General features: G+C 40.2%; 1 protein-coding gene and 1 long non-coding RNA gene across 3 annotated transcripts in view; one reads left to right on the top strand and one right to left on the bottom strand.

Annotated features, from left to right (window-relative positions):
- Window positions 1-16923, bottom strand: part of alk (ALK receptor tyrosine kinase) — a 452952-nt gene that overhangs the window by 201673 nt on the left and 234356 nt on the right. For both annotated transcript variants that reach the window (XM_086049008.1, XM_086049009.1), the window contains exon 4: window positions 13578-13782. In XM_086049008.1, the coding sequence (XP_085905134.1) occupies window positions 13578-13782 (205 nt within the window). The remainder of the gene's footprint in view (window positions 1-13577; window positions 13783-16923) is intronic.
- Window positions 4954-7445, top strand: LOC147137812 (uncharacterized). Its single transcript, XR_015089264.1, has 3 exons — window positions 4954-4997; window positions 6868-6965; window positions 7381-7445. It is a non-coding gene; the product is annotated as an uncharacterized LOC147137812 (long non-coding RNA).

The raw sequence follows: 16923 nt of genomic DNA, 5'->3' as shown, positions 1-16923 counted from the left end.
TTTGATCAAAATGGGCTCGATCGGATCAGAATATTCCCAATGAGGTGTGTATATGAAGCAGTTTTATTCTGATGACGCATTTAATCCAAATAAATGTGTCCATGGAAACGTAGCCAATGACAATGATCGTACAGTCAGAACATGCAGATAGGAGGGATTTAAATAAAAAATCCAAGTCAAAATGGACAGGAAGAATACATGTTGACTGAGGTGGTCTGCTGTTTTCAACCTCTTTAGCCGGTGCCTTTCCCTTCATATCTGTCTGTTTGCAGGTTTGGAGAAACAGTAGAAATGTTGGAGCAGGGGCCCAGCTGTAGACAATCACCATCGTACTCAGGTGCAGTCTTAACCCCGTCTTGAACATCACCTCACCTCCAGATCGACTTACTCTGTCACAGTCAGTCACAACCAACTTATACAGGTATTCATGCACTCTGGCCTTGATTTTAACCTGTATGTCTCCTGGCCTATCCCTCAACTCAGTCAATAAACATTATAAACCCACCTTCGTCCTGTGTCTGCTATATTGAACTCTTCTTTCCACAAAGAAATTTAACATGAAGTGACAAAATCAAAAACGATTTTCTGCAGGCCACAAACAATAGATATGCCGGCGGTGGAAAACTACTGCATAGGTTTACTGTACATTGTCACGTGTCAGTGGCAGATGGTCTTTCACATATCCGTGGAAACAACCAATATAAGAACTTTTAGTCCGACTTCTACAATCTATATTTTAGAGCCTGCCTGGGAGCTGTGGACATGCAGGTTGAAGGGATTACCGGGTATGCTGCATGGTTCTGTTGCACAGACAAGCAATTTCCGAAAGTTACACAAGGTCGCATCAAACTGTTTCACCTGAGGTGTGTGTGCACTCTTCAGAGTTTGACAGTGAGTGTGTGCAGAGCCTTCCAACACACTTGCATAGAAACTCTTATATCACAATTTGGCAAATATATTTCTTTTTTTTTCCCCACAAATCTATACTTTTGGTGAGTCCATACATTTGAGGCAGCAGATGAAGCCTCTAGGTGGCTCTGGATAAAGATGGCAGATACGTGGTTAAATGCTGCCGGGGCACAAGCTAAGGCATCATGAAACTCGGCTGGGCCACCTGAGTGAGGGTGTCTGATGTTTGAAAGGCCTGAAAAACTCAATGATCTCAGGACCATCACTGATGATGTACCCCAGCCATGTATCAGAAGATGTTTCACTACAACAATAGAAATTTACCAATCTAAAATGTTGAAAATGCATATCTCTCTTTGACGATGCAATCTTAAAGTGGAAGTCAACCCTAAAATTGTCCCTACAAGAATATGTTCCCAACAGGCCCATGAGTCAAAACCTGGCATTCTGATTAATATTGGGTTGGTGGAATATGAGTTAAAGCGGAAGTCAACCCGAATATATTTTTTTCAAGAACGTGTTCCCAGCAGGTCCACCAGTTGAAACACAGCATTCTGATAAGTTTTGCGTTTGTGGAATATAAATTTAGCAGCAAAATGCACTCGTTTTTGGCCATCTCTCGGGGCGGCCATTTTCTCTTCTGTCGACTGAGAATGACATCACAACTGCTCACAACGACCAATCACAATTCAGATTCAGGAAACGGGTCAGCCGCGATTGGTCGTTGTGAGCAGTTGTGATGTCATTCTCAGTCGACAGAAGACAAAATGACCGCCCCCAGAGATGGCTTAAAAAGAATGCATTTTGCTGCTTAACTTATATTCCACAAATGCAATATTGACCAGAATACCTTGTTTCAACTAGTGGGCCTGCATAGAATATATTCTTGAAAAAAATACGTTTGGGTTGACTTCCGCTTTAATGGTTGACCAAAAGTGCCATTTTGGGTCAACTGAAGAGTGCTGATTTTGGAAAGATATGCACAACTGTACGGTATAGCTCCTTCCATGTGCTTGATTTATAATCCACCTGAAAGATGAAAAACGGAGTCCAAGACATTCTTATCACCTTGAGATCTAGTGACAATTGTCCCCGCATCTCAGCAAAGATAAAGCTGGAGTTTACCCAACACGATGTGGCGGAATCCATCCATCCTGCTCTTGTTCAGCTTCAACTGACTCTTTGTGTAGGGGATGTATCGATTCAAGAAAATTATACAGTTACATAAATCTGTACAATAAGCGTATATAGGGTGATGAAGACAAAACCCAGTTTTGCGTGGTTCTGTCAAAAGTAATTTGTCACAAAAAATCTATTATTATGCCATACTGTGCATGTAAATGTATCGTATTAAATCACTAGCGATTATTTATCACTTTAAATTGTTTGACGTCTCTGCATCATTTGTGCAATTACGGGTCACTCTCTGCATCATTTGCACAGCTGTCATTGTTGAGTACGACTGCACTAATGGTACCCTTGCATTGCTGAATGACTCTCTGCACTTGTGTGTAATGTCCTACATGTTTATTTTGTTATAGTGGCTTGCTTGTTGTAACACTAGAGCAGCTCAAACTACCAGAGAAAAATTCCCTTTGCACTTTTTACATACTTGGCTACCAAGAAGATTCTGTTTCTGATTACGACGCCGTCTGACAGCATACAGTACGATTTGTGATGCTCTCATGCCCTACACACCTGGATTATTGTGTGATGGACTGAAAGCCTAACTTTGTTTGCAAATATACTACAATAATAAATGTGGCATCACTAATACGCCTCATGCATCCTATTTTTACAGTTTAAGGGCCTGATTTGCTGGGATCCAAAATAGTGAGCCCTAAATTGTAAGTTCACTTTTAGAGTTTTTACATGCACTGTTGCCAGTAGCTGTAAAGGTTTACAATATAACGGTTTTCGCTTTAGGTAGTGCCACAAGTCTTAGTGGAAGAGGCAAACAAATATTGCAGAGCAACAGAAATTTGGGTTAAGCTAGTATCACATAAAAGCCATGGGTTGTTTGCTTTACCCTGCATGTGTGGCAATGTTCCAGCCTATTCTCAATAGATGATATGTTGCCATAACTTTTTTTTCTGTCATCTCAAAAATGTTTAAACAAGCAGGAAAATCCATTTACACAATTTCCTGTCATTTTTCCTGTGCCTTGTCATCATGAATACGCACAGCAATGCCATTTCCACCTGACTTTCAAACATGGTCTTCAAAGGCGTAAAATCATCTGTCGCAATTTGTATCAGGTTTGATTCTTACTAAAATCATTTATTTACATCGACTCCTCTCAGAATGAGCAAATTGAACTACTGTATTTTCTGGACTACAAGCCGCTATTATTTTCCTAGGTTTTGAAGCATGCGGCTTAGAAAAAGGGTAAGGCTATTCTGTGGACTTTTCTTCCATCGCTAGGTGCACTCTAACCAGAATCAGAATCAAAATTAAGAAACAAATTAAGAGGAGAATATGGTACATTTTCTTTTGCAGATATAACACGGGCGACAAATTACAAACAGTTAATTATTTACAAATCCTCGCCCCTTCATCATGGAACCCACACAAAGAAGTTCTTATGATGCAGGTTTTTCACTCTAAAAACAGTTGGGTTATTTCATTAACCCAATTTTTGGATTGTATGTTGGAGTGCTGGATTGGGTCAAAATTCTGGGTTATTTCTTATAAATTAACCCAATTGTTGGTTCAAATTAACTATATATTGGGCTATATGCCAGTAATGTTTTATGTTGGGTCAAAAATCAACCTTACAGGCCCATACACAGGTGCCAGATGTACAATTAAGTATGACTGCCGGCCATGACAGCCACCGGCATACTGTTCATATTTCTACACACTCAGCATCGTGGTCAAGTAAACAAGTAAGGCAATGTGAGCTTTTTTCCTAGTAGATTGGCAAATATACCTACTGCGTATTTTCAAATTGTATTAATTTTTTCACCTGGAAAAGAGGAAACCTGCAGGAATTCACTATATTACGATTTCTTTGCAAAACGTCTTTGATGTAGCAAGTGTAAATGTGCATAGCTTTCCAGTTGTTTTAGTGGAATCCTTTGCTTGCAGTACTTGCAGTTGACTTGTAATGCATAATTCACTGAATAAAATACTGATAAGTACAAGTGCTTTTTATTTCATTTGTTTATTTATTTTGCGAAACTAACCTTGTTTTATGAAAAAAAAAAAAGAAAATCAAACATAAACGTGCGTATTCTTCTTTGGATGAAACAGCCATAGTCACTACTAGTAATGGCACACCGTGTTAGAAACACACATTGTTTAGAGATGTGTAGTTTACTAATTTATAACTGTTTGATGCATTGCATGAGTCCATGAGTTTTTAATTGAATGAGTTCATGAGTTTTTCATATGTCCTACTTTGTGAGTGGTCATTGAACGCACCTCGAGTCCAATGCAGACCGCGAGTGACTTTATTTTGTTTTTCTCTTGCTTCTCTCGACGCAGCTATCGATCGTTACAAAAAAAAAATCATGAAGTCAATTCGATTACGCGTAAGAGTTCTGTAACAGGACACCACCCATCTGTAACTTGCCACTTAAAATTGATGACACTGGAAACATCGTAGCGGACTATATATTGACCCTCTCCCTTTCACATCATGTTCGATTACAGAAATTCACTATGCTCATTAAAAACAATTTGATAGCAAAACTTCGTTGATATAACGAATGCAAATGCGCATATGCTTTCCACCTATTTCGGCAGAGTCAATACAAACGTGATAATTCATAGCAAATGCGCTGCAAACCGCACCAATAATACCACTCTTTTGCAAAACATCGTTAATATTACTGCAAATCAAAACCACAAAAATGTGGATCGTGTCTTTAAGACAAATGCAGTAGCGTCGCGCCGCCTTCACTCAATGTGCGCGCTCTTGCGGCCAGGGGATACACAGTTTTTCTCTTTCGGGGGTAGGCCTAAGTACTTTGGCACAACACCTGTTGTCCGTAGCATATACCCACACCTTTCCACACTGTTACTTTCTCGCGATATTTCGCCATTTTGTCTGCTGAAACAACAGGCTCTTGCGTTAAATTGAGGTAGGATTTAAAGCAGTTAGTTTGCATAAGTATTCATTACTTTATTTTTTACTTAATAATGTCTTGACGACGTCTGTATGCCCAAGACGTGGACACTTTGGCGCAGTTTTATTTTAAAAACGTTGTGTGCTCATGAAAAAATTCAAGACCACATGTAACTCAATTGCTACAGGCGGCAACTTGCTAACAGGTGTTATGTTTGCCTGAACTGCACGAGAACTACGGTTTAACTTGGTGTTAAGTCAGCGTTTTTTAATACACTGCACGAGAACACTACAACTAGTACAAATTCTGCGCTAGTTAAAGTGGTTCGGCTCGTGCCATAGTATAGAGCAGCCGTTCCGAAGCTGTTGCTCAATTAATTCCTTAGTGTCACAGGCTCAAATCCCGTTTTGTACCTCTTAATTTAATTGCGTTTTTATTTTTAGTTTTACTGTTTCCAATTTCTTGCATTTAGTCGGGAGTTGTAAATGAGCCGTTTTCACGTAATTATTGAATAATTGAACAGTTATGCAGTTGAACTTCGATGTAGCTCATGAAACAGAAATACCAGGCAAAATGATTGGTGCCCCACAAAAATAAAAGGTTATGGTTAGAGTAAGGATAAGTAGGAGATTAATCATAAAAAGAGGTAAAACGAATTAAAAAAAATAACACTACTTGGGGTAATAATTAAGAAAGGTTCAAGAGTTAAAACTATCAAAAATAATTAAAGTTAAGGAAAGGTTATGATTAGGAAACAAAGTTACAGGGCTGACATAGTCATAGCTGGAATGGGGAGCCAGTTAACGTGGAAGCGTGTAGAACTGTAACATGGAAGCCTACAAACCAACCTATTGTAATCACAGTAAAATACCCGATTTACGGCAGGCCCAGGATTCCTCGTTCCTGTGTTTGACCAAGCAAAGTCGTTCACGGCAAAATAATGCTAGCAGGAGAGTTGTTGTTGACAGCACAATATCCACTGCCAATAAAATAAAACTCCTCTAATCAATCGATGATGGGCATACAAACAAAGAAAAGTGCAAATGTGTAGCGAAAAGTTAATCGGTTAACTTCGAAAGCTCATTCCTGCGTGTGTAATTATTAGTTTTTAACTGCTTGAGATTTTTTTTTTCTTCCATTGCCAAAACCTGTGTCTACATGTGTTATACAAAAGCAACCCAAGTGTAAAAAATACGATTATTATTATTATTATTATAAAATATGATTATTATTACTGGTGAGAATGGGCTTCCATAGTTAACAAATCGCATTTGCTTGAAAAATTCACCATTAGCTATGTTTTCCACCAGGTTTGATTTACTGTATACTATAAACCAGAATATATGATAATAGTATTTATTTGTCATCACTTTGCTTTTAGTTTTATTAGATCTTATAGGAGGCACCTGCAAAGGGAACACGAAGACAACCGGGCCTTGGCCCAGCCTTCTCATATACCCAATGAGGCTGCTAACATTTTCGTTAATGAAGATTTTGAACAAGTTCAAGGTGAACAAATAGAGGAAGATGATGATGAATGGGATGAATTAGAGCAAGAGGGAATCACTGACAGAGTTGCCCGTTTTATAGCCCATATTAGATCCAAGTCTCCCGAGACATTTTCAAATATCAATTATGTGGTACAACAAAACTCTACTTTAATTGGGGATATAGTGAGCAGACTACAAACAAACACAATGTTGTTTGCTCAGTTTGGGCATGATCAAGGCCCAGAGGTAGAGGAACTCAGGCAAATATTTTTTTGGATGCTGCGGAGCCTTTTAAGGGATTGGATACAGACTACAAACAGATTAAGTATTTTGCACAATTTGGGTACTTAAATCAGCCAATTAATGAGGCTTTACCATGTGTTTATTATGTACAGCAGAGGGACTCTGCTACTGGCAATGTTCAACAAGTTCCTGTGGATGACACCTATCAGCATATTCCAGCCATTTCTGGTCAAGATACTGGAACTCCCTGGTATTAAAGGCCATAATTGAATGGCAAAACAGAGAGAGGGGTGGGATTCAGGATATATTTGATGAGGAGTTTTGTAAAACACAATCCCTCTTCTTGAAATAGATGTCCATCCCGTTAATGTTATACAATGATGGTTGTGAAATGGTCAACCCCCTTGGGTCGAAGACAGTGGTTCACAAGTTAGGATTTGTATATTTTGTTTTGAAGAGTTTGCCAACAGATCTCCTCTCCAATTTGCAGTCGCACTTCCTTTTTGGCAGTTTATAAATCTGATGATGCAAAAACATGTATGACAATGAATGTTTTAGGGATATTAAATGTTCAACTTTGATTAGTGGTTTTTCCAATAATCTGTTAGCCAGGGTGAAATTGGTTATTAGAAATAGATTCTTAACAGCTATTGTTTTTTTGTTAGGATATCAGACAAATTCTTTCTACCACTGCCATTGGCTGTGAAATTACCAAAAGCCTGGACGAAACAGGTGCCATATCCAGGAAAGGGCGAATTTCCTTAGTCCAAATACTGGTGTCTGATCGTATCAAAAGCTTTGGAGAGAGGTAAGTCAAGTTGATTAGGAGGAATAACTTAAAACTATAAATCTTGGTAATATTTTTTGTCATGGTTACTCTTGGTGCCTGCAAATGTATTATAGCTTCCAAAATTCAAGGCCAGAGATTGACTGCAAATATTATCAATTGTAAATGTGAAAGTAATGCATTTGTTTCACTTGGTTATTTACAGAAATTTGCAGCTACAGAGTTATTTTATTAGTACTTGTGTTAATGCCAGCAATGGAAAACTGTGTGTTCTGTTTAAACCAACGACACAAAGAAAGGAGGCTTTGCAAAATCACTGGTGCAGGCATTCCCATCGTTAAATGACGGCACAGACTGTGGCTATGTGAGTTCCCCACACTACCCTGCCAAGTTCATAAATCATATAGATTCAGATTTAAAGATATATTTTCTGAAAAATTGAATGTATTTGAGAAATAAAGCAATGTTGTTTTTGTGAAATTAAAGTAGAAGTTAAGTCAACTGAATTGAGATCAAAGTGCCCTTTGGCTTGGATTGTGAATGTGGCAAGTTTACCTGTTTTCTGGGATTGGCCACATGATATTCTCAATGTGAGTTTAAGAGCGCTGATGCCAATTCCGGTAGATAATGTATTATTCTTATTCCATCGATTCAATATTAATCCAACTAGGAAGAATTATTTGTTGCTGTCAGGGTATGCGAGGCAGGGGGCCGAGCATAACTTCTGTTTCAGCGTGTTCATGGCTTCCTTTTGGTCGACGCCCCAGATCAAAGGTGTGTCCTTTTTGAGAAGGTTAGTGAGAGGGCGTGCTATGTCAGCAAAGTGCTCAATGAACTGGCGGGAAAAGTTTCACACGCCAAGGAAGGTACGAAGTTTTGACACATCGGTGGGGGCTTTGATATCAAGAAGGCCTTGGAAGTGACCAGGATATTTGGGCCCACCAAGAGCCCCACATAGTTGACCTTTGTGCGGCACCACTGTCCTTTCAAGAGGGAAATTTTGGCGCAAGCTGCAGACCGCTGTCCAAGCACGTGGTCGACTTCCGCCAGGTGATCCTCCAAAGAGGGACTCCTCATCATTATGTCGTCGACATAAATGAGGGTACCCCTGGCGGCGGCATCAGGGCATGCCTTATTGAGGAATGGGCCATCGCGAAAGAGGAACCTGTTGGTTCAACTTGCGGTAGTCGATTGTTGGTCTCCACTTGCCGCTTGGTTTCAAGACTGGCCATAGTGGAGCCAAGCATGTGCTGTTGCATGGGCGGATTATGCCCTTCTCCAGCATGGCATCGATAGTCTCCCGCACCGGTTCGTAGGAAGCTATGGGGATTTTGTACTGTCTTACAAATGTCCGTGGAGCTCCAGGCTGTGTAGGAATGCAGACCAAGTGCAAGTCCGTCAGACCACAGTCCGGGAAGTTCCTAGCAAAAGAGGAAGTATATTTCATGAGGACCGCACGCAAGTGTTGGTGATCCAGATCGGATAGTAGCGCATCAGCACCAAGCAAGATTTCTTGGATGTGTGCCTCAAATTCCGGATATGGTTGGGGGCACTCATCTGAGAGAGTCGTAGCAGACTCTCCAGCTGAGGACACTGACTCTGACGAAGGTGCACCCTCTGACGACGCTGTCTTGACCCAGAAAAATCGAGAATTAACGGAAGCCCTCGCTTCCTACGAAGACACGAATCGCGAACAAGAAACTGTGACACGCTGCCGCTACAGAAAAAGCCAGACTGAAGTCTGACATGACCAAATTGGCTGAACGAACCTCCAAAGACCAATTACGACAGGTAGAAGCTGAACACAAGCGTGCTCGCTTGTTGCTGGAATCTAGCGTCCGACCAAATTACGGGTCTCCAACAACAAGTTCAAACCCTTCAACAGGAACACGCTGCAGACGTGGACTGCTCGTGCGACCTCAAAACGCAATTGGCATTGGCTGAAACTAAGTACAACCACCTCCAACAGTGTCAACAGAACCAGGAAGCGGAGTTAGCACAGGTAAAACATGAGCTACAGCGCTCACCCTAATTAAATGCCGCCTGCGGCACTCCCCTGGACGACCCCCGTTCAGGGGCCCGACTTCCTGAACCAGTAATGACTACGCCACCTTTCAAAACATCGCCAGGGTTGAAGCCGGAAACCGCATGAAACACGCCACACGTCACAAACACTAACGCCCGCACGAGGCCCAATGCCGCCACCCGCTCTAACCTCCAGCCATGATGGATGTATTCATCACCACGCTCATCTTGGTCCACAATCTCAGAGCACACAACATCCATATACCAAAAGCAACCAGGCTGGGCCTGCTCATCCGCTCAGACAATTTCACCCTCACAGTTCCTGTGGTGGACCACATTCCGCCCGACTCATTTCCATTTGAGTGCGTGGACGGCAGAAAACTCACTTGGCCGTCTCGTATCATTACTGTCAGCCCTGAAGACATCGTCAGAGTAGACCTGGCTGCAGACCAACAGCTAGTGGTCCACATGCTCAACGCGCTGCCACTAGCTCCATCCAACTCAGTGCCTGCAGAGCCCGAGCCACTTTGGCCTGTGAGGGCTCGACCCAAGTCTGGGTTGGTCCTTTTTTAACACAACAGTTGGGTCAAATTTAACTCAAAATAGTTATTTTTGATTAAACTGTTTTTAGAGTGTAAGTTGAAGGCCATTGATCTTGCTATCCAGGAAGGAAACTCCACTGCTGCACGCAGGCTTAGTGTCAATGAACCTACGGTGAGACGTTGGAGGCAACAGCGGGAAGTGAAATGAAGAAAAGTACTGGTTATTTTCTCATGGTTCTCTTCCGTTTTAATCAGCAAAGTTGCTCTCGTGATAAAAGGCACTGTTAGGAAAGAATCTATTCAGGTCCATACATGTACATTTACAGTTCAAAATTGTTCTGTAAATGCAGTAAATAGCACATTTTTCAACATAGGTGTAGCTTAAAACCCGTTGCTGTTCCATCGGCGTTGTGGCCGCGGGACATTCACTACATACTGAACAACTTCAACGCATTCCTGGGCATGTTATATATGGTTAGAAAACTGAGTTTCCGCAGATTCGAATGATACCAAACATTATAAGATACAATCTACAGGCTCGGTGTGCATTTATGTCAAAACAATCGCTAACACACAAAAAATATGGAACTCACCATTTGATTCTCAAAAGTCTGACACAATTTCATAATCCATCATCAATGATCATATTATGTTGACAAGGGTCCAGTATAAGTATTCCAGTAATATAGTTAGTCCACAACAAGCCTGACATCCATAATGCCAAGTTATTAGCTGCTCCAACCGTTACATGTTGCTATCAGATATGCATATTTTGTACATATTTTCCATCATAGATTGAGTTAGCTTTGACGGATTTAGCCACACGAGATTTCAAAACATAGGTTGGACCTTATGTTTGATTAATTGCTTACTTGATCCAATAAACGAATGTTTCCCATGTCAGGAGTTCAACAACAGTGAATGAACATATTACATGCTTAAATAGTACCACCCCTGCATATGGACGATTCATCAGTTATGTTTGCAGTCACAACCAAACTTGCTCGAAATGGTTTAAGTACAGCTTCAGTTTTACTTTGGGTGCACCTTTTTAGGCGTTCAGGTAAAAATAGCAGGAGAATTGCAACGGGTAAAGGTGCGGCTAATATATGTTTTTTTTTTTTTTTTTTGAATAGAGTGGATGCGGCTTAAATAAAGGTGCGACTTATAGTCCAGAAAATACGGCACATGGCAATTTTCCCAGTTGGCAGACACAATCCTGAGCGTCCCCATTTAGAGGATCACCTTCCACATCTCTTTGTGTGAGCAACTGAGTTTGCAGCCGTTTTTCACTCAAATGTTGGCCGTACTCGTACTAGTGAATAAAGGCTTGCCACAAGTATTTTCCCTTTACTTCTGATTTCAAGTTATCCATCAATTTGTTGGTAAAGGTTGATAATAACTGAGTGCAGCTACAATCATGTAATGATGTATTAATGTAGAAGAGTTCATATATTTATAGTGTCGTGTTAAACCTTATCCCTCTGCACGGCAAAAGTAACTCGGTGTGGTCCACAATGAAAATGACTTTGGCAACCCTGATTTATAGCAAGTGACACTAAAAAATACAATGTGTATAGTATGTGTGTTAGCAAGAGTGTGAGGTCCTAATATACTAATATAGATGGATTATGATTCTACCTTTCAAGTGCATTACACATAATGATATTAACTGATAAATTGTTGAAAATCTTTTAATCCTCTACCTCTGAGGTTTGTTGATCATGAGAGAGCTGTTAAACTTGGTCCAACAACATTCATCACTGTATATTGTTCTTCTGCTGTCATCTTCATTCTGACACAAATATAATGTACATTTGGAAAATACACTTACAGAAGATAATGATCTGGATATCATGGAATATGACGGAAAATGTTCTTTGGCCACAGAGCGCTAAACATAATCATCAATCAATTAGTTGCCAAAAAGAATAATCTTTTCTGAAAATTATGAGTGGTTTATATTACAGTTTGTGAAGGAAACACTGATGTAATGATGTGTGTAACGACTCGGTTAAAAACTGGCATACATTTGGTTCATTAGATTTTTTATGAATTGTTGTGCCATTTGTTTTAATGCAAGTCAGTGAAGAGAATGATTATGAAGTCACAAAGTTGTGATATGCTTGTTTTAAGCACATCCATATCTTTCTGACAAAAGGCTTTCTACCAATTTATAATCCACAAGAATGTTTTTGTTCCATCTTGGCAAATATTATTAAAATCAAAATGCAAGCGCACAGGTGGGCAATTAGTAAGTTGACCACAGTTGGCTTCCTTGATTTATTTTGTACCATCGTTTCTAAAGAATTCAGCACCCTACCATCTCCATCCTTGGAACAGGTTTGTTGTGAATGTCTCCAAAATGCTGAGGCAGAGATGGTGTGGGTGGATGACACATTTTGACTACAAATGAGTGCACACAAACACACAATCTCATCTGTCACACATGGAAAAATTATGCCATTATTCTAAAGCCTAAAGATGTGTTTTCATGGCCAAACACATGCATATGACATCAATATGCTAAGATGAAGAAGACATCAATGCCTTCACAAGATTACATAACATGTCCTCAACAATCCAATGAGCTTTATTCCCAGAAACCACATTCATATTTTACTAATGAATCCAGTCGTCTGACCATGTAATAAGGGTGGAATTCTAATTAAACTGAGATAAAATTCAAAACAAATAAAATCATAATAACTCGGACCTCCGAGTTCAAAGAGATTGTTGCACTGTTTACTAGTCGGAAAAGTCAGACTTCCCACCTTCCTTGAAAGCAGCAATACTGTAGAACACAATTGCGTGTAATCGCTAATTAATAACGCAAAAACCTCCCCCAAAAATTACACTGACATTGTATTATGCGTCGCCTGTTGTTAGAGTTTTACGGCGGCTCCAGCGTTAGCGGCTCCAGCATGAGCGGCTAGCAGCTAGCCAATAAGCAAGCAAGACTCTTGCCTGGTCCACAGACACAGACCTAATTTATCTGCTAATCTGACAGAGTGACCGCCAAGAACGACAAAAAAAAGTCGTGTAGTTTGAGCTGGGCATAAGAACACCAAATTAAACTTGGGGAGAACACCAGGGACTGCATAGACTGATGTATGGAGTCACAAACAAAACCCAGAAAAATGGTAGAAAAAGGACAGCTAGCTGCATGAGTATGAGTGCACTGTATGTGGAAGTTTAGTGCACAGAGAGAAAAAAAAAAAGACCAAACCTATAGTGAAGTGCGCCCACAACCCAAAACATGTAGTCCTGTCTTAACAAACTCCAAGAACATGGCAAGCATGCAGCACTGAATCTGTGTCCAATTATATTGTAAAGGGTCAATTTCTGCAAAACTGCTTCAATCCAAGAACCACGGCATCATGAAAGTATGTGTTTTAATGTAGTCCCGTGCTATGAAAATTGTATATTTTTGCACCCTTTAGATTTAATACATATTGTATTTGGGCCACCTCTACCCTCTTTACAACAACTCAAAACCAGAACTTACCCTGTCATAGGAGGTAATGTGTCGGTTGAGAAGAGAGCAAGGTGTGGCTTGTCCCGCTCAATGAGCCAAATGGTGTATTTCCCACTTTGCTTGGGGTTCAGGTACAAGGCCATGTCGATGCTGCAGGAAGTTGGGCCACTCCACAGCCAAGGACTCAGCACCCAGGGACCCCCAAAGGAGGAACCATTCACCCAAAAGAACTGACCTAGGAGGATGAGAAAACACAGTATTGAACACAAAACCAGAACGCACAACCAAAACAGACACATAATCATCTTCTGGTCTTTTTCATACTGTTAAAAATAGACAAAAAGTTTGCAAGAAAGGGTAGCATATTCACAAATGATAATCATGAGTGAAATTATTATGCTGATGTGCCTGATTTAAACTACTTTAGAGAGAAAGGGTGAACTGTAGCACTTGATGAAAATGCATGAAATGAAACAGCCAATAAGAGCCTTGGCAGAAGAAAAGTAAAAAAAAGGAGGTGTAGGTGGGTATTAAAAAAAAAAAAAAATCAAAGATTTTTTTTGCATTGATATGAAGTCTCATTTCACTTTCAAACCAACTGCTCATTCAGGCAGGAAGTGAGTGTGTGGAGGATCAGAGTTTTTAACTTGAAAAGAATATAAATGTTTAATGCAGCCTGTTAAAGAATCTACTGTTGATGAGTTGAAGTTAATATTGCAAAGCCAAATCTGACAGAATTAATACAGTTCATTATTCTCAGCAGGCATTATATACCATGGTATTGTGGATTTTTTTGTTGTGGAAGTGAAAATGGTTTGATGTGCTGAAAAAAAACTGGAGCTTCAAATAGTTTTCAACACTGTTGATATTTCTTTTTATTCCCATTACAGTTTGTTTACAGATCAGTCTCTTCTCGATAACAGTAAAAGCATCTTACCCAGGATCAGATTCTGTTAGTTAAAGTATACTTTCAAACTGGGTCACATGTCTCCTTGTGTATCTCAACAGCTGCACTTAAACTGGCTTTTTCCATTAGTTGTGGTAATATGCAATTCATATGTTGTTCTGGATGGGAAAGCATATGAAAGGACCACGCAAACGTCAGATGTTCGTATTTGCTCAACTGAACCTTAATGATATTTCCCATCCTTCTGTCACTACAAGTATTTTACAACTGGTACTCATATTCATTTATTCAGTCTCAATCATATTATTAAACTTATACTATAATACTTATTAGCTTTACCTTGCTACATTTGCAAGGAATTACTCGTGAAAGTGGTTACAGTGCAATTAAATAGAATCAAACTGCTTCAAATATGCATCGATGTAAATTAAAAAAATACAAGAATCGATCCGCAACGCCATGTTAAACATAGCCGCTCTCTCATATCTCTGCTGGAAACGAACTGAATACGCATGGGGCTGCCAAGATTAGTCGACTAGTCACGACGAAGGACAGTATCGATAGATACTTTTCCATCCATCCATTTTCCGAACGGCCTATCCTAACGAGGGTCGCGGGCGTGCCTAAATCCTTAGAATTGATGCATCAAGCAATTGCAAATCTGAATGAATTTGCTTTTTGGGGGAGGAATTGTATAAAAACTAGAAAAGAATTTCGGCAACATTTATAGGCAAATGGAAAATAATTTACCATAAATGATGTTCACTTTCTACCGTATAGTCCACACCGTGCATACAGTATCTTTTCACAGTTCACACTAAAGTGCATTTCAGTCAATCAAATCTGTGCTGTGTTATAATCGCGCAGAAAACAAAAACACATGTCTATGGGGATAGATGCATTGCATCAATACACTTTTTGAGTTGGTTAAAGTAACAAATGCATGGCCAGTGGCGCTTTGAAAATAATGCTGAGGATAACTAAAATATAACTTTCACCATTGATATTTACCTGGATGTCTGCCACACTGAAAAGCCTCCTCTACCACTAAACTTGGCCTCTGGGTAGAAGGTCTGAGTCTGCAGGCAGTGGGGAATTGTTTCTCTTCTTAAAAGTTTGAATAAATGTGTTGTGTTACCACAATATTTTACTCTCTTTTTAACAGATTGCCCTTTTATTATTTTTGGCCTGAAAATATAATAGAGCTCCCCTTCATTTCTGCCATCCTTCAGGTTCACCTTTCTGTGTGCTTGTGTGTGTGCTGCTGGCCGATCTTGATGGCTGAGCCCACTTGCTTGTTTACCTGATGCCTCTAAGTCATGTGACGGGTGGCACAACAACAGACAGGGGAGGGGGAGCAAAGTGTGTCTGCTCCACGCTGTGACTGCCCGGGGCACCACTTAAGTGGTCACTAGTGAGTTGCCACACACAAATGCAGTCATTTAAGTTACCTCTTGGATAAAACGAAGTGTGTATCGAAGTATCGATTTCACAACACGAATATAATCAATATCAATGCCAACATCTGTATTGATATTTGGATCGATATGGCTACCATTCATTTCCATGCAAAACAAATCACCAGTACTGCAATTACATCAGTCACAAATCACATCATATGTTCTATGGAAAGTATTGAGGTGCCTTCTTTATTGATAGTACCAACACATTTGATACTGTTGATCATGCTCTGCTGCTAAAAAAATGACATCTGTTGTATTTGACTCCTGTTTTGTCAGAAAGAACATAAAGAAAGTAGTGATGGACCAACGAAGACATCTGACCCAAGAGGATTGTTTGTTGGGCGATAAAAAGTCTCCTCGTCTAAAAACATTTTGATGGCGATCGAGTGGCTTTGGTGGAGAGAATGACGTACACGTTGTTCCAAAATTTGTAACAAGCAGCCATGATGTGTCGTTTAATGTGGGTGGCTGCCGCGGCTCACGGTGCGTTCTGCCCGACACTTCTTTGGACGACAGTGATAAAGACAGTGAATGTGTGCCGGATCCACAAATTTCCGATGTGTGCATTCTTTCAGCCATGAAATGGAAGCAGCAGGGAACCTTCGTGCACCCTCGAGAAGGAGAAGGTAAGCGCTTACTTGCTTGCCAGTTCTCTGTCATAACTCATCACTCACCAGTCAGTTATATGCACGTCAATATGTTCTACTACACTATAAAGTTGCCGGTAAAACTTATTAGTATGTACAAATCATGCAACTTGCAGATGTGAACACATACATGTGGTGCTATGTGCAGTATAGCTAGAAAAAAATGGCAAAAAGAGACATTTGGTCCGGTCAAATATTCTAGACCCACTATGTTCATTTTAATTTTTTTCAGTAAATTCAATGCTAAGTAATGACGAATAAATGACCAGTGTAAATGTAAGCAACGTGCGTGCATGTGTGCGGGGGCGCACATGCGTGCGTGAGAAAGACGAAGACGAGATGGAGAAATGTCACTCTGT

The sequence above is a fragment of the Filicampus tigris genome, chromosome 13 (genome assembly GCF_054856515.1).
Source record: "Filicampus tigris isolate MCC_2025a chromosome 13, RoL_Ftig_1.0, whole genome shotgun sequence".
In the NCBI taxonomy this organism is placed as follows: domain Eukaryota; kingdom Metazoa; phylum Chordata; class Actinopteri; order Syngnathiformes; family Syngnathidae; genus Filicampus; species Filicampus tigris.
The sequence above is the reverse complement of the archived record's forward strand: the minus strand, read 5'-3'. Positions and strand labels throughout refer to the sequence as shown.